At 37.9% G+C, this 23601-nt stretch overlaps 1 protein-coding gene across 2 annotated transcripts in view; it reads left to right on the top strand.

Moving 5' to 3' along the window:
- TNRC6A (trinucleotide repeat containing adaptor 6A) overlaps positions 1-23601 on the top strand; it is a gene marked incomplete at its 5' end in the record, with an annotated part of 51037 nt that overhangs the window by 15303 nt on the left and 12133 nt on the right. The window contains 8 exons of one of the 2 annotated variants that reach the window (XM_082490368.1): positions 1359-1380; positions 9385-9720; positions 13965-14012; positions 18761-21349; positions 22163-22327; positions 22504-22679; positions 22994-23074; positions 23516-23567. In XM_082490368.1, the coding sequence (XP_082346494.1) occupies positions 1359-1380; positions 9385-9720; positions 13965-14012; positions 18761-21349; positions 22163-22327; positions 22504-22679; positions 22994-23074; positions 23516-23567 (3469 nt within the window). The remainder of the gene's footprint in view (positions 1-1358; positions 1381-9384; positions 9721-13964; positions 14013-18760; positions 21350-22162; positions 22328-22503; positions 22680-22993; positions 23075-23515; positions 23568-23601) is intronic. The other variant, XM_082490369.1, reaches the window with a different exon arrangement.

Below are 23601 nucleotides of genomic sequence, written 5' to 3'. Positions count from 1 at the left end.
CTGCCTTTTGGAAGATGAGGTGGTATTGGAGGAGTCAGGGTAATAAGATCAGCAAAACTGAAAGTGAACGTGATGTGGGTTTTTTGATACGCTTGTGTAAGCAGCCATTGGCTTTATTTTTGCTTTCTTAATTACAGAGGTTGATGCATTACTGTTAGTAGAGTGGATTTTCTTCAGAAGAGATTCTGCAGTCTAGCTATTTTTTAGCAATCTCTTAAGAGCATAAACAAAAAAAAAAAAAAAAAAAACAACAAAAAGCTGAGGCTCAAGGTTTCTTGGGAGCAAGAGTCTACATTTTGAACTACTGGACAGTATAACTTAAATTTTTGTATGTATCTTTGGATTTGTCAGCTTAAGAAGTTGAAAAGAGGCATTTTCTGTTAATGCACTCTTGATTTTTCCTTAAGAGAAATGAGGCTGTGGCACTGAAGAGTCATTAATAAAGTTACAGTAGTTAGCCGTAACAGTGCTAATGTCAATCTAACCAAGTATTACATCAAATCAGTGAATCAATACTTTTTTCTTGTATTCACATGTGCTCTCTCTTTTTTTCCTCTCTCCTGAAGGATTTATTTGTAGACAATCATAGCTTAAGTATTATCACAAATTTATTGCATGCTATGAATATATGCAAGAGCGTAATTAAAAAGGGTTGTATACAGCTACCAAAGTAACCATATCAAAACAAATCTCATTTTGCTTTGACAATAGTGCATTTTAAAGGTGATAATTAAGAAAACTCTAGTTTCAGATAGGAAAAACTATGATTTGTGCTTTTGAGAGGTCCTTCATGAAGTCAGTTTCACTATGTCTTATAGTTAAAACTGCACAATTAAAGTGCACTTCCTTACAAGAAGTGTTACTCTCCCCATTTCTATCCTGTGATAAAATTTTATTCAAATAGATCTCTCATCTTGGCCATGTCACAGGTGTAACCAGTTGAATCTTGGAAATGAAAGACTTAAAGCTTTTGCATTTATTTTCTTCCTTTAAATTTCTAGGTCCCTCCCTCTTCCCCTGCTGTATGCTGCAATAAAAGTGGTGGGGGTTCCTTGCTTCTAGGCACAGTTTTCAACTCACTTCAAACATCTTAATTTGCAAGTTTAATTCAGTCTGTTTCATGTAGTTATCTTTCAAATTAATTTTGTCTTCTATAACATTTAAACAGCTTTCTAGGCATAAGGAATAATAGGCACGGGTTGGTTAGAGAGACACTTCTGAAGTAGATAATTAAATAACTTTAAAATATTTTAAAAGAGGAAAGTCAAAAGCTAATGTTGCTTTATGAAATGGCTTATGCACATGTGGTTTTTCTCTTATCTGCACAAATCACTGACACTTCTTCTTTCTTGTTCTAGGCCATTGAACAAAAAATCAAAGGTAAGTTACTTTAGAGTTATTTCTATTCTGTGTATTATTTCTGCATTTTTAAATACATTAAATCAAATAGGTCACTTGAAGGCTCTTCTCAAACTAATAGGTGGGATGCTTGAAACTTCAGTTGCACTTTTTCAAACAGTGACCACAAGACAGTAAGAGTAATGGCTAAGGGTTGATTGGAATCTTCTGTTCTTCCCGTTTTCCTTTCTTAATTACTTATGCAGCACCAGGCATATACATCATCATGCCTTGAGTTCTTTTCTTTATTTGCTCTTTTTCTTCCTCTTTTTTGCTTTGTTTGGAAAGTGTACAAACACTCTAACACTTCAAGTGTGACCATGTATAGATCCACGTAATGGATCTGCTGGAATATTTTGAAATTAAGTTTCAAAGTGCAACTGAGGTGGTGAATGCTTGATAGACAAGTAATTGATATGTCTAGTTTTAAGTAACCATTGCATGTGGAGAGTTCATCCTGACAAAATGATCAAGATGACAGTATATGAAAGCTGTAATTTCAATGTTCAGTGGCAGACTGGGAACACTACAGTTATTCTGAATGTTTGTGGTTTTTATACAGATCTCCATTCCAATCAGCTTCTATAAAGGAGGGAAAAAGATTCTTTTCACTTTATTTTTAATTCTAGCTCATAACCTGTTAGTTGGGAAGTGGGTAATAATTGCATAAGTGATCGTGTGGAGAGCTTGCTGAATCCCTGTTTTCTGGGAACGTTGGGTTTAATTTAACACTTACTCGAGCAGTGGTAGAAATGAGCTCGGAAGCCCTGCTTAGCAGAGAAGCAATTACTGTTGGAAAAATCAAAAAGTGTTTGAAGTGCTGTTCTGGCATGAAGGTAGTAAGATGGTAGACGACATACTGCGCTTGAGAAGAGGCAAAGAAACAAGTGAAAGTATCCATTACTGAGGTGTGCGTTTGAAGAAGCATCCTAGTTTGTGTGTGGTTGAAATAGAGGAGGCAGGTTCTCCACGTAAAAAATGCGCTGATTCTCCTGCCAAGGACTGCAGTACCAATTACCAGCTATCAGGAGACACGTCTAGTTTATTTAAGTGCAATGTCTACTTCAGTGTGTGTGTTTAAATGGAAAAAAAAAAAAAATCCAAAACAGGTTGAGCGGGCCCAATAGGTTTTCAGTGTGTCATGGTGCTGTGCAGAGGGAAGGAGGGCAGCCTGGGTTCTGCGTCTTGGGGAGTTCTACGTGCTGCTTAGGGGAGGCTGATGTTTTGGTTATGGATTATTGATCGCTTGAGGCAGAAGGAGCTGCCAGAGCGTGGTGGCTACAGGAGTGTTAGTGCACTGTTCCTATGGCTGATATCGGTAATGGAAGTTTGTTCTATATGTGGAACCGTCCTGTGGGTTTCACTGGACTGACTATGGGTCCTGGCATTTCCAGCCTGACTCTGGTCCCTGAAATCAGTTAGGAATTCTATGTTTGTCTTTAGGCACAGAACTGGATACTTATTAAAAGTGCTGGAAGAGTATTATAATTAATAAATACTCTTCAGTTGTTTTTTAAAGCACCCTTTTTCAAGCAGTGCATGGAATTGCATTTGAAGTACAGGCTAAGCATTTGTTTTCTTCTGTGTATTCCTGCCATAAGGCTTCTAAGATAATATACCAGGTTTAAGAATTATGAAACTGCTTGGGTTTATTCTGAAGTAGTAAAATATATCTGAAAAGATAGTGAAGAAGGAAAATGATAAAATACTTTGCTGTAAATAGTAACCTCCATTTTGGATGAACATTTGACCTATGTACTTATGCTGCACTGGCATCCATGCGTCACATCAGGGACGAGGTTGCAAAAGCAAATGGCTAAAAATAGCACAAAGATGGGAGGGCAGCAATTCTGCTCAGTAGGCTACCTGATGGTAATCTTCAAATTGAAAGAAAATGCCTTTCTTCTGAAGGACAGAGTAAATATTTTTTTCTCTTTTTTTTTTTTTTTTTTTTTTTCCCTCTCCTTGGAGGCCTGATGTTTACTGATGAAGTATTAAGTTCCAACTTTAATGTTACATTATCATTAAAAGGGTATTTCAGGAAGTTTAGCAGGAATTTAGAGTTGTCAAAGAAACGCAAGCTGGCAGTTCTGAAGAAGAAGAACAGACATTTTGAGATTCAGATAGGCAACTTTTTGCAACGGTTTCTATAGGAACAAATTCGTTGCTTATGTTGCACATAGCTCTTTCATTGTTTCAACAGTTTTGCCTACTTGTATTCAGGATGCAAATTAATGTTTCATTAGTTTCCAAGTTTCCATCACGTTAATGTCTTAAATAATTTATTTTGTGCATGAGCTGAAGATAAAATACAAGAGTATAGGATCTCTAAATAATTCAGAATTATGTTCCTTCTTTCAGAAAAGTAGCTGGTTAAGTGGTGGGGGAGGGTAGGGAGGTTATTTCTTATTTTTAAGCATAGTTTAGATGGCTCCAAAATGTTGTTTTAGCTAAGGTAGAAATGGCTTTTGTACCAGCTGAAGTAGTTACCACTGTGCATGTAAATAGTGTTGATTTTTTTTCCTGTTCAGGTTTAGGAATGGAAGTAATGAAGATGATGCTAATATAAATGTTTCTGGTCGAAGTAGCATTTTAATCTTGCAGTATTGTCATTAAAAATGCATGTGTGTCATTCCTGTGGATTTCAAATATTCTAACCTGTCTAGTTTTATACATCTGGTTTTATTAAAAGAGGGAAGAGAAAGTTCATAGGAGTTAGAGATGAATGGATTAGTTAGTTCCTAAGTGGAACGTTTCGCTATTTGTGTAGCAGCTAGCATAACAAATTCATACATCAACAAGTGCCCTCCAAGTGCTCTTGTACCACTATTTTGCGAAAAAATAAGTGTTATTTGAAAGTCCTTATTTGTTGAGAATATTGTAGGAATTGTCAATTGTTGTGGTATTCCTTCTGGCTTGGCAAAATATGTATTTTTGCTGTGTTTAATGTCAGTGCTATTAAAGACAGACAAATCAATCCATTTACCCTGAATTTCTCCTAAAACAGGACTCTGCAAACCGTGCTGTGGCCGCAAGTAGCTAATGATAAGCCAAGCACTAAAGTAAATGCTATTTAAGAAGAATGTTTGAGTTCCGTTGTCTATGCTCACTTCAGTAATCATGGTGTAATTCTGCAGAATGAGATTTCATTATGAGATGAAATATCTTCTTGCAGACACTTTAATGTATGCACGTAATACCCTAGTGAAGTAATTCACAGAACTTGAACAGTAATGTTGATGTTGATGCTAGTGTTGTGGTTAGTTGTTCTGAATGCTTTTGTGCTTTGTGAAACGGAACAAGCTAGAGCTGAAAACATCTGTCAATCTCCAGTTCTGAATTCCCCTGCTTTGTAGAAGGCAGAGGCATAAAGTACTACTTTTCTTGCAGAACAGAATAAACTTTGAATCAACCACTGAAACGGAAAGTGCTTTTAAAAATAGCTGGGTGTGGAATTGAAATCTTTGACTCATATTTCCCACCTTGGAAACTTCTTATTCATTTTCTTTGTGAAGCAAAATTGCCAGAATACACTAACTCTTCTGTTTTTTGTCGGATTTTTTTTTTTGCTTGCCTAACTATGCTTTTACAGATTGGAAAAACTGTTACGTTAGCTTTTAAATCTTGAAAGTGAATAGCAAAACCGAACAGAATCACGAATGCTTGCTGTTAAAATTACCCGTCGGAATGGCATACAGCTTACCTTTGTGCGGATCTTCAGGGGTTAATGAATTGGCAAACAGTTAGATATTTTCCAGATCAGCTAGCTGAGCTTACAGCTGCGGCCATTTTTCCACAACGAAAATTCTAGCACTACATCTTACGTGTGTCAGCTTGAAAGCCAGACTTCCTCTGTTTGCCCTTCAGCATTCCAGCACTGACAACTCTTTGGGGCATGACATGCAGGGAGAGAGCATTACAATACATTTTTAAGAGGTCAGCTTCGGCAGCAGCAAGAAGAAACATTTAAATGACAGCTTGGTGCTGTTCTTTGTGTGGTTTAGTAGACGATTTGATCTTTGTACGCTGATTTTGTGCGAGTGAGAAACTGTTTTCCATCTGCATTAAAGTTATTCAAACAGCTGCCATTTTTTTTTATTGGAGGGGGAGTTTAAGTCACTGGGCCCCTACTCCAGGAGGAGTTGGCAGGCAGCACTCCTGGAGCAGTAAAATGACACCATGCTTCTCCTCCATTTTCTAATGAAATCTGCAGAGTGGGAAAGCAACACAAGTTGGAAGCGTCTTTCTTTGGAATCTCTCTGTAAACTGTAACTTCACCATCCCCTGCTTTGTGGGTTTTCAGCAGGTTTGTTCTTTATGAAAATCTTTATTGTTTTTTAATATTCGTTTCTGTAAACTTGCTATTACTAGTCAAGTAAATAAACTGCGATAGACTGCAAGGCTGTTAATATTATCTTTCTGCCTTAATATGATTCAAAATAAAACACTGGTGTGCAGAACAAACTTTTATTAAACAAGCAGCTTGTTTATAACAAATTAAAATATAAAGATGATGATTAAGGGGTGTTGGAATTTATAGTAGCCATATTGGAATATTAATGTATTATTTAGTCTTCTGAGAAGTTGTTCACTGGAAAATGTTGGACAGAATAAATTGTATAACTTAAAACTTACTGTGTAGTACTTAGGGAAGTGAAGGCAAGGGAATTCTGTCGCACTTCGGATTAATTTCAGTTTGAAATTAACATACGAATGTAAACTCTGTGTATTCATTAGTATAACTGTGTTGTCTGGTAGATTTCTCTTTAGTTTGATCATAGCAGGAAGAATAACCGTATTTGCTAAGGAAATAAATGCATAGAATATATGAGAAATACAATTTTCTTAAACTGTTTGTGAAGTCTTGTTTGTGTCGTAGCTTAGGGGCTGGCTTGGCAGAAAGTAGCTTGTTTATTAGTTGCACTCTTTTATAGTCGACAGTGATTTGATTACCTGCAAGTCCATTGGATTCTGTGAGAATACGCACTTTGTCTTAAAGTAGCTTTAATTAGGAAAGTAAAATATTAATGTTGCTGCGTTGCGGTACTGCCCTAAGCACACTACTTGCAACTCTGATTGGATATCTCGTGGAATGTCATATAAAAATTATTTTACTTTATCTGAGAGGAGCAATTGTACGTGAATGGAAGTAGTAGTGTAGGAAAACTGAATCTTTTTCGTTGACCATCTTATGGGGTATTGTATGTTGTATTAAAAATCTCTTCAAGCGAGGTGTACTTTCCACTTAAGCTGACAGTAAAAAAAAAAAAAAGAAAGCTTAAATGCAGTGTACAGAAGGCTGAAGGATGTATGTGTCCCTAAGTGGTGCCAGTACTCTATGACTACTTTTTGCAGCCGGTATATCATTATCAAGCCAACAAAGTGGTTGTTTTCTGCATATCACTGTCAGCACACCTCAGGTGTAGGCTGAACTGCGCTTTAAACTGTTAAGAATAATTAGAGTGAATCAGTTGCAGCAGAAAGCGTATCGATAGATCAAAAAGTTAAGATTTGGGCAGTAGTTACACGGACGGTGGTATGTGATGAATTTTATTTTTTTTTTTTTTAATTTCAAAGCTTTTTGCAGTACCTAGACCACAGAAATGTGCTAAGTGCTTATGCATTAAATTGTTGACAGATTCTTAGCTATGTGCTAAAATAGCCCCCCCGCAAAGGCTTAGTCATTTTCAGTTATTTTAATTATTTTTAAACCAGGAAATTTGAAAAAGAATAAATGGAAATTGATTTGTTTGATTTCTTTGTATTTGTGAAATTCAGTTTTGATCGTAACTTGTAGACGTATTATATGCATCAAAACATTGTGCAAGATATCTGATCTGAGTTACCTATTTTTCAATATAGGTAACAACTTAAATTGACGGAATCTGATATGGTGTTGGTGATTTTTATCAACTTGCCAATTTATCTAATAGCTTTTGAATACCTTCTATTCCCCGTGCTCTGTACATTAAATTGACTTATGTCTTGGCCATTCCTCTCCTTAATTCTGTCCTTCTCCAGTCAGCTGTGAAATAGAGAGAGCTGGGTCACTGCTGTGGCAAAGCAGGGGAGATGGTGGGGCTGTGGAGTGAAGCTGGGTACTCCTCCTCTCCCCTTGATACTTCTGGCAAAGGCCTGTGAAACAAGGAGGTCCGTCAAATTTTTCTTTTCTACTTTTCTTAAATAGCCTAAATATGATATTCCATTGACACATAACTCAGATCCTGATACTTAGGTGGTGTTTTATTCTAAAGGCCTTCATGTTTGTGCGGTTTTCTTTTTTTTTTTTTTTTTTTTTCAAAATATGTAAGTCCATATTACAATAGAAATTAAAAAATATTATAGCCACAAGTAACATGGACAGTATTCAAATTGTTTCTTTAAACAAAAGTTTAAGGAGTTTGCTTTCATTTATTTTTTTTATGTTGTATTCATGTGAATCTGTTCCTGAAAGCAAATGATAAAATGTTCTTTAAACAAAGTAAAAAGTCCCAGAAAATTACATTTTCATTCATGTAGGAATGACATTCCTGCTTCTGACATGTTGGGAAATCATTAAATGGCACACAGCCATTTAAAAATGTGGGGATGAGTTTTTAACCTGGGTCATTTTTCCCCTCTGTTGGCTGTACAGACCCAGAAGGGGTTGTGTTGCTGTGGGAGGAGTGACCTGTAGCTAGTAGGAACCTCTTTACGTGTTTGTCACCAGAGGAGTTGCCTTACCGAGCTGTGCCTTTGCTGTTAGCAGCAGCAATGCTACATGGATTAAACTATTTTTCCTTTGGTAACTTCTAAAACTGCCGGTTTCATTTTGTGGAGCTCTGAGTAGAGATGGTGTCTTAACCACGCAGGGAAGTCAGTGTTGAGGGAAGTCATGATCAGGTCTTGAGGTATCTCTAAGTTCCACAGTAAATGTAAACACACTGTATGGATATCTCATCCAAGAAATTTGAAAAGTACATTAACATCTCAATAGGGATTGGAATTCCAGTTTACCTGTTACAGGGGTTGGGATGAATGGCAGCAGCACCAGGAAACACAGATCCAGTAGCTCACAGTGTTCCTTCCTATCCATTGAGCCTGGTTTCCTAACCAGTTACCTACACCTGAACACCCCCATACCTACACCTTTGCTTTTGTACTGGTTAGGCTGGAGGTGTTAAGGATGTTGCGGTTTTCTCTATATTCAACAGGGTTGAACTGTGGGTTACAGGGTTTGGTGTGTTCACTCACAGATGACCTCTGCAAATTATTTGACCTTCATCTTGCCTTAAAGTGGCCGTGCTGTCAAGACTGAAAGATAATTTGGAGTTGCAGTTGCGCATTTGGCTTTTCATCAATGCTGGCACAGTCCTACCAAGCCATGTATGGGGCTACCTGTGCTATTAGCTTTTCCTGCTGGCAACAGATTGACTCAAAGCTATTAATGTATTTCCCTTTGGATGATAGAGTTGATAAAGCAGGCAAGTCTTAACAATGTGTTTGGTATGTCCTGTTCACCTCTTGTTCTTTTTGTGCAAGACTATAACATTTTTCTATATGTAACACTTAAGTTTCCCATTGGAGTAAGATTTTTTTTTTTTTTAGTACTTAAATATTTTTCAAAATAAAGTTTAGATGCCAAAATAAACTGGCATCTGATTATAATAATAATAATATAATAATTATAATAATAATAAACTGTTCCTGATTTGTCAGGAAAAGCTATAGAAAGCTTGTTAGTAGTAGCATGCTTTAACTGAGATAACTTTGTTAGGATTGCTAGCAAGACATATTTCTGCTTCCAGATCTGTGCTATTAAAGCTGTGTGATTATGGGATAATAGAGCTTTTAATGGAGAATGAGTTACAACTTGAATCAGAAAAAATGCTGCCATTACATAATATATAAACACATCTAAGAACATTGACTTAGTCTTCAATTTTTTAAGTTGCTGTTCTTATGAATAACTTTGTCCAACTTTCTTTTTTTTGGGGGTGGGGGTAGTGCCAGAACAAACAAAGACAAGTGTAAGCCAGCCTCAGCCTGTCACCTCTAACGGCACTTCCACAGTAACCAGCACTAATAATAATGCCAAGCGGGCCACAGCCAACAGTCAGCAGCAGCAGACCTTGCCTCGATACCCTCCTCGTGAAGTACCACCGCGATTTCGACACCAGGAACAGAAACAGCTTCTGAAACGAGGTCAGCAGTTACCAGTTATAGCTGCAAACCTGGGATCTACTCCTAAAGTATTAAACGGCCAGTCAGGAGGCAGCACTGTCACAAATAAACAGCCAGTGACCAACGGAGAAGTGCCGAACAGCAGCAAAAAACAGCCAGGTGAGGGGGAGGTACCTTGTTTTCCTTTAACTAAAATCAAATAGTTTAAATTAAATTATCAGTGAAATATTTGAGCTAATATTATTTAAAGTTTAAAATGTAAGCTGTAGCATGATGAGATATTTTCCTGTGTTGTAGCTTGGTACTAGAGGATGGTTTCAGCCGTCTTTGTGCAAGTTTCATACTGAAACTTAAGACATCTTAGTTGCTTGTTGTTGCCAGCGGTGTACAATAGTCATGTCTGTTTCCGAACAGATGTTGAAGCCAATATGACCACTGCTATGTTCTGAATTTCCAGACTTTATCCTAATAATTGATCCAAGCGTGGTCATGGTGTGAAGCATCTTTTTTGCATCCAGTTTTGATACACAGATCTTACGAGGAAGCGTCTTTCAGACAGCTCCCAGAGCATTCTGAACAGCATCTTAAGACTTATTTTTATCATATCTAGAGATATAGTATAACTTGTTTAGAATATCAGAATTGCTTTTTGTTATTAGGTCAGTTTTTCTTTGTTCAGCTACCTGAAGCTAGGTTGTCTTATAAAATGGATAGACCTTTACCTTTATTACTATTAGTATTAAGTATAGTTAGCCTTTAATATTGTGGCTTGTTATGCATTCTCTTCAAAGACCCTTTTAAGAGTAGTAACCTTACCTGTTACATGTGCATAATTTGCTGTTCAGTGAATGTACTAGCATGCAGTTCAGCAGATTTTTTTTTTTATAATAAATGCAGTCTGGTTTTGGCTGGAAAAACGTAACTTTCTTCATGAGGATCTAGATTTTCAAAGGGATTTGGTATGAATGCATGCTAACACTTAATACGTTGGACAAATACTTTATTTTTATGCTTGTATTTGGTTTTTGATGTGCACATAGCAGTAGCGTGCACAATCCCACAGATGGTTTCTTCTGAAAGTTTACTGAATTCCCAGTGTTTCTCAGAATTAGTGTTTTATACGCTATAACTGATGTGACTCGTAGCCCCTTCAGTTGCAAAAAAGACTTCCAGAAAATAGCCTTGACATTTCAAATTTTAGTTAAATTGTGAGCTGTTGTGAATCTTGAAGAAGCAGTATTTAAAATTAATATAAACAATTAAAGCATTGGAAGCAGTTTATCCATGTGCCCCTTGAGGAATGTTTCCAATATTACTTTCCACTACTATTTTTGTAATGTACTGATAGAATTCTTCCAAGAACTGATTTTAAGCAGTTAATTATTTTTCTTTTTGCTTCACCTGTATAATTTTATTCCTGTCTATAGTCAGGTTTAAAGTAACCTTTCATAGACCCACTTGCTTCTAAGATGAAAATTTTTCTCCAGTATGTATCATCTACTGGTCAAATTGTATGGTAGCAAATACTGGTTTAAATATAAATTCATATGTACACTCATCTAAGAAGTATTACTCTCTATACAACCTATTAAACCACCTAATTGTATCCAGAGGGTTTTTTTGAGTATACTGTCCTTCATTGCACTTTTTGTGAACGCCAGACCAATATTTAATTAGTTGGGTTCCCATTTCTGTATTGCATTCTGCTCAATTTTGCTTGATTTTTGTGCTGGTGTGGCTGGACCACCTTCAGGCTGGGAGATGTCAATGTGTCCCTGTGAGGTACTGCCTCAATGCTACACTGAGTGTCTGAGGCAACTGCTTTACTGAGAGTACTTCTGCGGTTTGAATAATGTGTTAATTATGTGAATAATCTGTCTACACGTTTAGCTGGTAACAAAAAGGTTCCGAGAGCCTTTAGGGGAGAGAAAGGTTGGCCAAATCACTTTCCCCGTCTTAAGAAAAAGTTTGTATTATCTGTAGCATCGTGTTAGATCTCTGTTAACTGTGTGCTGTGCTCGGGCCATTCCCCTGTGTCCAAAGTAAACTCATCAGAACCGACAAGTGGGGTTGGGAGGCCAGGGTCTTGTTTCTTGATGCCATGTATCTGTGTGCTTGAAAGGTCTCTTTCCTCTGATATAACCAGGAATAATGTCTGGTTTGGATGTTTTGTCATGGTCTTTGAGAAATGTAGGTAAGATGATGATGTAAAGAAAAAGAATTTTCCAGTGCTGCATTTCTGTAATGGTTTCAAAATCTTGTCTAATGAATTGCCTGTGAGGTAGTGTGGAGGTGGCCATAGTCCAGCAGCATCCAAGAGTGACTTAATGTCTTTTGAGGCCTTTGTATCTGAAAGGAAATACTACTGTCATTTGCCTGTCTCAGTCTTTACTCACTCACTCTTCCTAGTTCCTCTTTTAGCCTCCAACAGCAACTTCTAGGTACTCTCCTTGTTGTTACCTCTGAAATTAAAAATCTCATTAAATTTGACATATCTGTAGATCCTTTCCTATTGAAAGAATACCTGTGTATGGGCCATTTGGGTTAATAAATTTTATACCTTAATGGAATATCTTTGGAGATTAAGTTCTTGACTTTTTTTTTTTTTTAGCATTATTTAATGGATATTGGGATTGATCTGTATTTTAGGGTTAAACGGAAAACTGTAGCTTGAAGTGTTGAAGCCAAAATTGCTGTAATTGGTAATGGCTCCGGTTGCTTTATCTGTCATTCCTGGACAGACCCTGGGGTAGGATCTCTCCCCAGTTCCAGCTGTGGTCATTCTGTTCAGTAGGTGCTTTGTAAAAGCCAGAGAGCACAAGTACTGCTAAATTTCAAGTCGTCTTTTAAAAACTTGCTGCGGCCAGGGTAATTAAATCTTTGGTATTGGAGAATTTTTTTAATTATAATTTAATTTAATTTAATTATAATCAGTGGTCAAAAAAAACCCTCTTGTGTTTTGCATGGACAATCATCTCTTTTGAAAATTAACTTGCGTTATTTAGAAGGAATGCTTAAGAAGGGATAGTCCTGTGGGTTGAGAGTTTTTTTCCTGGTCTTTTTAGCACACTTGGCCTATCTTTTTGATAAAGGCACATAATTGAAGCTCATGCCATGTAGTACTTCTGAAACAGATACAGTCTTGTACCAAGATGGTTATTTTTAGAAATCTGCGTAAGTAGCTCTTTATCAGAACGTTTTCATACCCAATTTGGTTGTTTGCTTTACTGAAATTTTCCCTTGTGTGTAAACTTCACGTGAAAGCAAGGTCTTGAATGCTGCCTTGGTGTGTTTCTTTGCCTCTATGCTTTGTAACACATCAGAATAACCAGGTGGTTATTCCACAATGAAATGATTTATATAGTGAACTGAAATACTTGCCAGCAGTAATTGCTTACAACTGTGGGACAAAACAAAATAGGAGAGCACCATCAGGCTCCTGGCGTTCATCCAGTTACTTGGGTTCCTCCTTCGACATGACTGGGTCTCGCTTTTTCTTCGTGCATCTTGCAGCGGAACTGCAAAATTGTGTTACAGCCAGAGCCTTTGGAAACAAAAGATTCTTCCTGTAACTCCAGGGTTTTTTGTCAGTTATTGTAGCAGTTGGGGGGGAACAGTGAGCAGTTGGGATTTGCAGTTAGTAGCGATGGAAGTTGACTTAATTTAGGAAGCATTGCCTTAAACGTAACAGTTATGGTCTCCAACTGTAAAATTTCTGAATTTGAAACTTTGATCTCATATGCTGCCTATAGGACACTTAGGAGGAAGAAACTATGAAAGAGTGGTAAACGAAAGTTTGTTATGCGCACGCTTAAGTTAAACCAGAGTTGGACCGTACTTATTTCTGCTTGGTAAATCAGGTAGCAAAATAATGACTTTCAGGAGGAGAAAGCGTGTCGTTCAAAGAAGTGATATGAACTTACTTAAGTTTCAGGGCTGACCTCTGAAATTCTTAAGTTAGTACAGTGAAAAATTAACTGGTTTTGGTTTCAACGACTATAAATTCTTCCTCTTTTTTATATAAATCAAACTTTTAAAATTAAGAACGTGTTAAATTGGTTAATTAAATGCCAGGTGTATAAAAACTAACTAGTAATGGAAATACTTAGTAAAAGCAGCAAATTTGCTAATAATTAAATGCTATTTGTAGAAAGCTGGGTTTGCTATCAGTGTATCTCTTTCCTGTGGTGTGTTCAGTGCTGTGGGTGAGGCAATTCAGAACTTGGTTGTTGCTAGCACAGTCAGTAAGATTGAGAGATGGCTCTTAAGAGAAACCTATCCTGAAAAAGGGGTGCTAACAAATGGTTTTTAAGTCATGAGTGGTTTGGGGACTGTTCTCAAAGGCTAGTTTACTTTAGTAACACTTCTGTAATTTTCTTGCCTTTTTTTTTTTCTTTTTGTAGGCATGCCTCCCATTCGGGACTTGGTGAGCCACTCCCCTAACCAGTCAGGTTAGCTATTTAAATCTCACCTTTTTTGCACTACGTGTGTTTGTAGTAGTTACATGTTTCACACAATTTTGTCTCTTTTTTTTTTTTTATTTTTTTTATTCTTTGGCTTATGTTTTTCAATAACTTGTGCTGTGTGAATGACTGACTTAAGTATACTTTCTCTGTGCCATTACATATGACATTTGGTTAAACATTTTTAATTTTATAAAATAATTCATACCAAAACAGATGTTTCAACTTTGTGGCACTTCAGCTTTAAAATACGAAGTGTCTTTTTTTACCTTTATGCTTACATGTTAAATTGCCTTTTCATGGTATTAAATTGAATAATCTGTGCAAGCCCGTGCTTTATATCAGAGATATTTCACAGCACAATGGAGGAAATCGTGTCTGGGGGCCTTTTTATTTTGAATGCTGAGTTTATGCTGGGGTAGCACATATGTGGGGGCCTGCAGCTGTGTATGTTGTTTACTGTATTTGGATGTGAAGAACATTTGCTGTTTATTTTTAAGTAATATTTTGGAGCGAATATGATGTATGAGGGCTTGGGGGCGTGCCAATATGAAATGGTCTGCAGTAATGCAGATAGTGCTGTAGGATGGTTTGTACTGGCTCTGTTTCTGGCTGTGCGTGCACCCATCGGGCTGCCGTGGGCACAGTGCTTAGGAGAATGTTTCATGTTGCATCTTTTCTGTTTACCTGGAAGACTGCTCTCAAAGGGGTGCTGTTAATCCTCCTCTCCTCTTCCCTCCGCTCTCTTCTCTTGTGTTGAATTTGACCACTTAGTGAGTCAGGGCAGATTCTTCATGCGATGGAAAACCATGAAGGTTCCTCTTTTTCCGATGGCAGTGCTGCAGGGGTGTTCGGTCCAGCACAAGCCGGGGCCAGAGCCTGCTGGGCTCTCCTGCTGGGGAGAGGAGAGCAGGGAGAGAGAAAGTGTGCGGCACGGTCCTGTTTAGGAGAGCTGCCAGTTGTGCTGGGTTAGGCGCAAAGGGACATTGTACCCTTGTCCTGGCAGCTTTCCTCTCCTGCGTTAGCAGTTAGGAAACTATTGCAGAGGCAAACAGCTACATATACTAATTCTTGAGTTGGAGTACTTTAACACAACACAAACAGACTTCAAGACCTTTTTCTCTACCACAGAGAAACAGATATGTGATGTTAACAAACAGGTTGTTTTTTTTTTTTTGGTTTGTCATTTCATAATAAAGGTGCTTTTTTAGCTTGTTTAATAGAAGCTAAAAAGCTTGTTTACTAAAATGCATTTTTTCATAAAGAACTAAGGTATAATAATTGGAATGATATAGTATTGACCAGTCTGTGGGTACCAGTGCGTACTAGAACTCGAAAAGGAGACAGAGGGAGCAGGATTCAGATATTTGTTAATTTACACTTTTTAATCCTAATGTTTAGTTTAGACCATGTGATGGTACTTGAAAACAAACAAACTACTTTAGAAAATATATACAGTTTCCTGCAAACATTTCCTGCAGGGATAACTCCTAGCTAGAGACCAATAAATTATTTAATTACAAATTATTGAAAAAATCTTAGCAGATTACTGAATTTTAAGGAACTCTGCTTTGTGTAATTTTTTTTTTTTTTGGTCCAGGATTTAAGCAGCGGAAGTTCATTTGCAGCTTCCAAATAGTTCTGGGGAGAAAACCAAGAGAACTATAGGCTGGGTTTGCTGTGCACCAAATGTAGTATGTTGTTAACTCTTAATTTTTCAATTTTGAAGGTGTTTTTGTGGTATCTGCCAAATATGAAAAATTGGAGATAATTGCTTGCTTATTCAGTATTTATCTACTTAATCTCAGACGTTCGTGAGTTGTGGAGATTCAGATAGGAACATTTCAGAACAGCGGCTTATACTAGGAATCACACACAATTATGTCCAGGAAAAACACTGTTAGTCAAGGTAGTTTTGTATGTGCTAGGACAAAATTCTGGATGACTGGAAATTAATTATTGTATGTTGTTTGTGTATTGGATCATTGCAAACTGTGTATTGCATCTAAATTAGTATAAAAGAATTTTACTAAATATAAGCTTTCTTTTTATATATTCTGTTGCTGTGCAAATTACGATTTGTTTACCATTTCACTCTGGCTTGTCATAACCTGTGTCTCTTTCTTCACACTGAATTCAGGCTGTGTGCCATATGTATACTTTCATGTTGTTTTTAAAATCGATTGTCTTATTGGGGTACTTTTTATGTAATCAAGATTTTGTTTTGTTAGGGCAGCTTTTGATACTGTTGATTCTCTAGTTCATCAGAGTGCAGACAACAACTCCTAATTAGCCTTTTAATATAGGTTAAATGTCAGTTTTCAAAATACCAGTGTGAGATTTGGAACCTTGGGTTTTCTTGGACAGTTGTTTGGATATTACAGTGTTTTTTTTCAGTGACACGTTAGTAGATGGTTATGGGTTGTGCTCAACTGAATGAATGTCTTCCAGTTCTCTCAAGGATGCTGTGTGGTTCCCCTCTTTGAGACTGTGGAGCTGCCGGGCACTTCTAACCATTGCAGCCCTGTTTCTGCCTGCCACAGGTCTTTTTCCACTACCCCCTGTGCCAAATTGCTATGCCAGCATCCTTATTTCTCATGTTGTAGTTCCTACGTGAAGCTTAAGTGATTGTTTTGACTCTCTCAAGTTTCCATCATCCCGGATGGTGGAGAAGTAGTGGGTGATCCCCGCTCTGTGCTGCTCTAGGCTACCTACTCTTGGAGGTAGGATCTTTGGCTAGATGCTTTTTCTCTGTAGGATGAATAACATTGATATTGATTAAAAATTAATGAAGAACACACCAGAACTTTTTGCACATCAGTGTAAACCTCAGTAAACTCTCCATAGTAAGTTGTTTCTTCCCGTTGCCTGTAGATCATAAAGATAATAAATCTAAATAATGTAACATTTAGAATTTGTTACTCTGATATTAAAATGTGGGGTTCTTTGCTTGTCATGGTGTTCTCAAATTCCTTTTGCGAGATGGAAGACTGAAACAAGGACTCATTTTAAATCTACATCAATTGTGCTTCTCTTCAGATTGGTCAGTCATGTTACACACAATAAACCACATCAGCCCTTGTTGTGGTTGAGTTGGAGCACTAAGAACAGGCTCCTGCCGAGTGATCTCTGCATTTGAGAGCTGAGCTATTGCCAAAATTCCTATCTTGTCTGTGTTTTAACTTCTAAATAGGTGGCAATTGTGACTAACATTTTTAATAGAGTAGATGCGACTCAGTTACTTGTTCCTGAGCCGTAAGGAGGGGTTGGTGGGCATCGGGATTTGGGGCTTCGGTGCAGAATTGGCAGTCCTTGCCGCAGAAGGGGGAAGCTAGTGAGACTGGCAGCTTCCTTTCAGACTTTGCAATTAACATGTATTTCTTGGAAACACAAGAGGCTTTTAAATTAATGTTACATTTTAAAAGTAGTGAGTCCCTAAATATTCTTTAAACAGCTTTTGAGAAAAATAAAGCTTGATAATTGTAGCATTTTGTTACTAATTAGCTCTGTCTGTTAAGGTGAACAGGTACAGTTTCTGTTCAGATGTAGGGCGTGTGCTGTAAAAATCCATTAAGAATGAGTAGGAGCTAGAAAACTTTTTTCTCTTATATTTAGGTGCATACATTTTGAATATTCTAAGTAAAGGCAAAAACAGGAACATGACAAAGTAAAGTTGACAGTTTCTTTTTTTTTTAAAAAAGTGAATGTTTTAATGGGCAAAGCAGCATGCTTTGCTACATACACAGCAATTGAGCATACACTAGTACTGTTATTCTTTCAGTTCAGGCAAATACTAAGTAAAAAAACTTCACTGACATTTTGTACTTGTGTTCTGTTGCCAGCTTCATTACTATTTTTCACATGCTTTACACTTTCATAGTTTCATCTTCTGGTGCACTTGTCTGACTATGTTTTGATTTAACAGTTTGATGTAGGGGGTGGTCTCTGCACTAAAACTTTAGACATATGAGATGAAAATTGATAGCACTTTTTTGTAGCAAATAGTCCATGGTGCATGAAAAGTTTGTAAGTGAATTAGGATGTATGTCATCTTGATTTCCAGACGTGATCAGCTTATTTATTGGAAAAGAAACAGCAGTTCTTATATAAATGAAAATGGGAAGCATTGGTTCAGCTACTGCATTTAATCTGTACTTCTGCAGCAGCAGAACTTTAGATTGGTCTTGTGATTTTTGTGTTCGATTGTTGTTATATAAAAGAAAATAACTTGACTTGTACTTAAGAAATCTTACATAATGTCTTTTAATGGAGGGGTGCATGTGTGTGTTTCTCTGGCTGTTGTCACAGAGCAATTGGTACTACTGGGTCAGTTCAATATCATGTTTAGATTTCTGCCTTCAGAATCTCTTTGATTTTATATAGTATTTTAGTTTTTAATATATATGTGTTTTTACAAACTATTTTGTATATGATGATACAGAGTTTTGTTTTGTTTTTTTAATATTTCTCTGGAAAAAAAGAACTGTAGGAGTGCTTCTTCCTGCTTTTTGTGAGTGCAACTTTGTGTGCTGGTGAGAAGTGTTCTAGGTTATGCATCCGGCAGTGTCCTGAACAGCTGTACTTGGAAGCTTTCTCTGTCATCTTCAGTGACTGTAGTGTTAAAATAAGCAAAATAATTCTTAATGTCTTTATACGTTTTTTGTCCCTCTTCTGCTTAATGAAGTAATAATAGTAAATATATAACAATGCTTTTGGACTTTCCTCCTTCTCTTTAGATCTGAACCACAGTGGTCTAGGATCCCATTATGAAAATTCTCACTGGGGACCAGTCTCTTCAAATAGTGACTCCAGCACAAACTGGGATAAAGTTATTGTAGACGGCTCTGACAAAGAAGCATGGCCATCAATCACTGGCAGTGACCCAGAGTTGACATCAGAATGTATGGACACTGACTCTGCCTCTAGCTCTGGGTCAGAGAGAAACCTCGTTATAATGGCTTCAGGGAGCACAGGTGGTGAAAATGATGGCATTCGAAATGGCATTGGACATGGTTCTCAAAATAAGTTTGTGGTTGGTAGCAACAGCAATAATGTGGGCAATGGAAGTATTAATGGGCCATGGGGTTTATCCCATGGCACCATAATAAGCACATGTCAAGTTTCTGTGGATGCTCCTGACAGCAAATCTGAAAGTAGCAACAATAGAATGAATGCTTGGGGCACCATAAACTCTTCATCAAATGGAGGGTTAAATCCAAGCACTTTGAATTCAAATGGCAACCATGGTGCCTGGCCTGTATTGGAGAACAATGGACATGCCCTGAAAGGGTCTGTAGGGAGTGGTAATCCTGGCACAAATATTCAGTGCAGTACCATAGGTCACATATCTAATAGTCAGAGTATTAACTCTAAAGTGGGTGGTTCAGCCCATGGTTCCTGGGGAAGCCTTCAGGAAAATTGTGATTCTGAAATAAATGGTACAAGGAAGGTTTCATTCAGTGGGCAACCTCAAAACCTTAACACTGAAATGAATGGACCAAATAACACTACTAACTTTATGACCTCTAGTTTACCAAACTCTGCTGGTTCAGTGCAGATTAACGAACTGCCTAATAATACAGGGCATGGGGCCTGGCGTGTGAGCACAATGAATCATTCTCAGATTCAGGCCTCTCCAGTTACAAATGGCACTTCCATTTCTCATCTTAGCAATGGTGAGGCGAAAAATGGTGGATCTTATGGTACTACATGGGGTGCCTATGGTTCTAATTACTCTGGAGACAAATGTTCAGGCCCAAACAGCCAAGCTAATGGTGACACTGTGAATGCAACTCTAATGCAGCCAGGCATTAGCGGGCCTGGCAGCACTAACTTTCAAATCAATGGGAATAAAGGAGGAGGGGTGTGGGAGGCAGGGACAGTCAACTCCCAGAATATGCCATGGGGAAGTGGAAATGGTGCAAGTGCTGGCGGGAGTAGAAGAGGATGGGGCAACCCTGCGCAAAACACTGGCACTAACATTTCAAACGGGGAATGGAGTAAACTGCCTAGTAATCAGCATTCCAATGAAAGCGTGAATGGAAACAGCAGGAAGTTTACAAATGGATGGAAATCTACTGAGGAGGATGACCTTAACAGCCAGAGTCCTGCTGCTTCTCAGATAACTGAGCAGAACAGCGCATGGGCCAAAACAGGTACAGGGGACAGCGAAGGTAGTTCGGAGAGCACTGGATGCCATGAAGACAGAGTAACTACAGAAGGACAGAACCGAGAGAGAAGGAAAGTTGACCAGCATGCATTACTCCAAAGTATAGTGAACAGAACTGACTTAGATCCACGTGTCCTTTCCAACTCTGGTTGGGGACAGACTCCAATCAAACAGAACACTGCCTGGGATACTGAAACATCACCGAGGGGTGAAAGAAAAACTGACAATGGGACAGAAGCCTGGGGAGGCTCTGTGACACAGACTTCCAGCTCAGGGGGGTGTGTGGATAGACCTAGCCCTAATAATAATGATACCTCATCTGTATCAGGGTGGGGAGATCCAAAGTCTGCTACAAGGTGGGGCGACTCCAAAGGGTCAAACAGCCAAGGGGGGTGGGAAGAAGATTCTGCTGCTACAGTAATGGTCAAGAGCAATCAATCATGGGGAAGTGGCAAAGAGGAAAAGTCATCTTGGAATGACGCACAGAAGATCAAACAGGGATGGACAGATGGACAAAAGGCCAGCCAGGGTTGGGCAGTTTCTGCCAGTGATAGCTGGGGTGAAAATTCAAGAAGTAACCATTGGGGTGAGGCTAAGAAATCCAGTTCGGGAGGTAGTGACAGTGACAGATCAGTATCTGGTTGGAATGAGCCAGGTAAATCAAATTCTGTTACTTGGGGAGGTAATAATACAAACCCAAATAATTCTTCAGGATGGGATGAGCCTGCAAAGTCTAATCAGAACCAGGGCTGGGGAGACCCTCCAAAATCCAATCAGGCTCAAGGTTGGGGGGATTCGTCAAAGCCAATCAACTCTCCAGAATGGAACAAACAAGATGTTGGCTCTTGGGGGGCACCATCTTCCACAAACAAACCCCCAGGGTCAGGCTGGCTGGGTGGACCAATGCCAGCACCAGCAAAGGAGGAAGAACCCACTGGCTGGGAGGAGCCATCCCCTGAATCAATACGCCGTAAAATGGAAATTGATGATGGAACTTCTGCTTGGGGTGATCCAAGCAAATACAACTACAAAAATGTGAATATGTGGAATAAAAATGTCCCAAACAGTAGCAGCAGTTCCGACCAGCAAGCACAGGTACATCAGCAGCTACTGTCTTCAAGTGCCATGTCTAGCAAGGAGAGCAGTTCGGGTTCTGGTAAGACTTGGTTTTATGCAAATTTGTGTTTTCTGTTAATTGTAAAACACTTACTTTGTTCTTGCTTCATATAACAATATTTTAGTTTCAAAGAAGAAAGGGAAGGTGTCATTGAGGTACCATTTTTATTTATTAAAAAAAGTAACAGCAATGCTTATAGATGTTTGAGATTTTTATACAGATTGGAAGATCTGTTCTAGTTTTAAATAGCTTAAGTAATAAAGACTAGGTAGCTTTACTTGAATTCTGAGACGTGGGAACGCAAAATATTTAAAATAGTATCTGAGGAACAAAAGTATTTTTCTTCATTTGATACTAAAACAGTTAAAATTTAATGTTGACAAAGAGCCCCCCGAAAAAATTGTTGAGCTGCTACAGGACAGAATGAAGGGTGATGGTTTTGTATGGACTCTAGGTCAGACTTTCTGATCTTGTTGTTTTGGGAGCAGTGAATAATGATACTTGCAGATTAGTTCACATGGTGTTTATGAAGTATTTTGTGTTCTGTCTCTTTTTCAGCTGTGAAAAGGAGTAGCTTAAATATAATGAGCAGCTCTTAAGAACTTAATATCTTAGAAAGTTCTACTATCAAACTGTAATTTTTTATGTATGAAATTTGTATTTTTTTATTATGTTTTTTTAATGGAACAGCTTACAGTTGTAATAATTACCTTCATGCAGAATGTAAATAGGTACTAATATGCTTTTTATTGTATGTTATGGGTCTAGAAAAGGCAAAACACTTGAATCTCTTTAGGTAGCTTTTTTAATGCTGTTTAAAAACATGCCAATAACTCACACTGCTTTAAAAAGGTTGGGGAGAGCCTTCTACTCCAGCCACTACTGTAGATAATGGAACTTCAGCGTGGGGTAAACCCATGGATACTGGTACTAGCTGGGGAGAACCCATCAGCGATGCAGCAGGCACCTCTGGCTGGGGAAACGCTTCTCTTGGTCAACAGGCTTCAAATAAACCTGGTGAGTGCTTTCTGCATTGTCTTTGAATAAAAGTATTTGAGGAAGGCAAAATACTTCTAGAGAAGCTGTACATTTTTGGGGGCTTTTTTTATCTTGAAGTAAACACAAAGCTAGTTTCTGTGTTGAGTAGTCAGTCGCTACTGAAATGTTAACTGCTGGATTTTTTTCACAACCAGGGCCTAAATCTATGCAAGATAGTTGGTGTGGAGATGATATGCCATTGACAGGCAGTCGTCAGACCAGCTGGGAGGAAGAAGAGGATGTAGAGATTGGAATGTGGAACAGCGGTTCTTCACAAGAAGCTAACCCATCTTTAAATTGGCCACCATATATGAAAAAAATGCCCACAAAGGTAATTCTGGTTTCTGAGATGTCAGGCTCAAACATAAGAATGCAAGTTGGCCATGGGGAAAAAAAAAAAAAAAAAAAAAAGTGGTGAGGTTCCTGAGTGCTACTGCTTTCCTATTCTGTAAAATAATTCCCAGAGGAGGTTGAGTCAAGGTACTTGCACTGTTGTCATTTCTAAAAGCGAAGTCAGAACAGACTGCTGCACCGAGTGGAGTACCATTAAGCTTTAATCTTCATTCATAATGTTTTATGATGTAATTGAAGCAGTAGGTGGTAAGCATCTTCTGAGTATCACAGGAAATCCTTTCTATTTTTAAGGGAATAATGAAAGGTGGAAATAAGCAAGATGAAACATGGATCAATCCATTCATTAAGCAATTCACAAATCTCAGTTTTTCAGTAAGTATTTACCTTTACCTGGCTTTACTGCCTTCTTAGAGTGCTGGTTATAGTCCACAGAGATTAAAATGCTTGATTGCCTACTGTTCATTTTCATAGTATTTTTCATGTTGCTTCTGTTTGTCTCCTGGTTGTCATCTATCCCTTTTCTTTACATCCACATTACAAAAAGACCTATTTATTGATGAGAGGTGTTTCTGCAAACTCTACCCAGGTATTCATCCAGTAGTCTCTTCATTTACTTAGTGTTACTTACATATTTTGGTGAAGATACCTGTTTTCAATTGGGTAACAAGGGAGAAAAATGCTTTAAATTAGCATCTGATTTGTCTTGCTTTTTTTTTCTTGCAGGTTTGAATTGAAATAGTATATATGAATCTCTTTGTTTTAGCTTTTAAAAATATTGTTATTAAATAATTATGATTCATTTTATTACTTCAGAGAGAATCACCAGAAGAAACCATACAGAGCAATAAGATGGACATGTCTGGAGGTAAGAATAGGAGAATGTAGCTAGATTTTGTTGC

The sequence above is a fragment of the Vanellus vanellus genome, assembly GCF_965231255.1.
Source record: "Vanellus vanellus genome assembly, chromosome: 14".
In the NCBI taxonomy this organism is placed as follows: domain Eukaryota; kingdom Metazoa; phylum Chordata; class Aves; order Charadriiformes; family Charadriidae; genus Vanellus; species Vanellus vanellus.
This window is presented reverse-complemented; position numbering and strand designations above follow the sequence as displayed.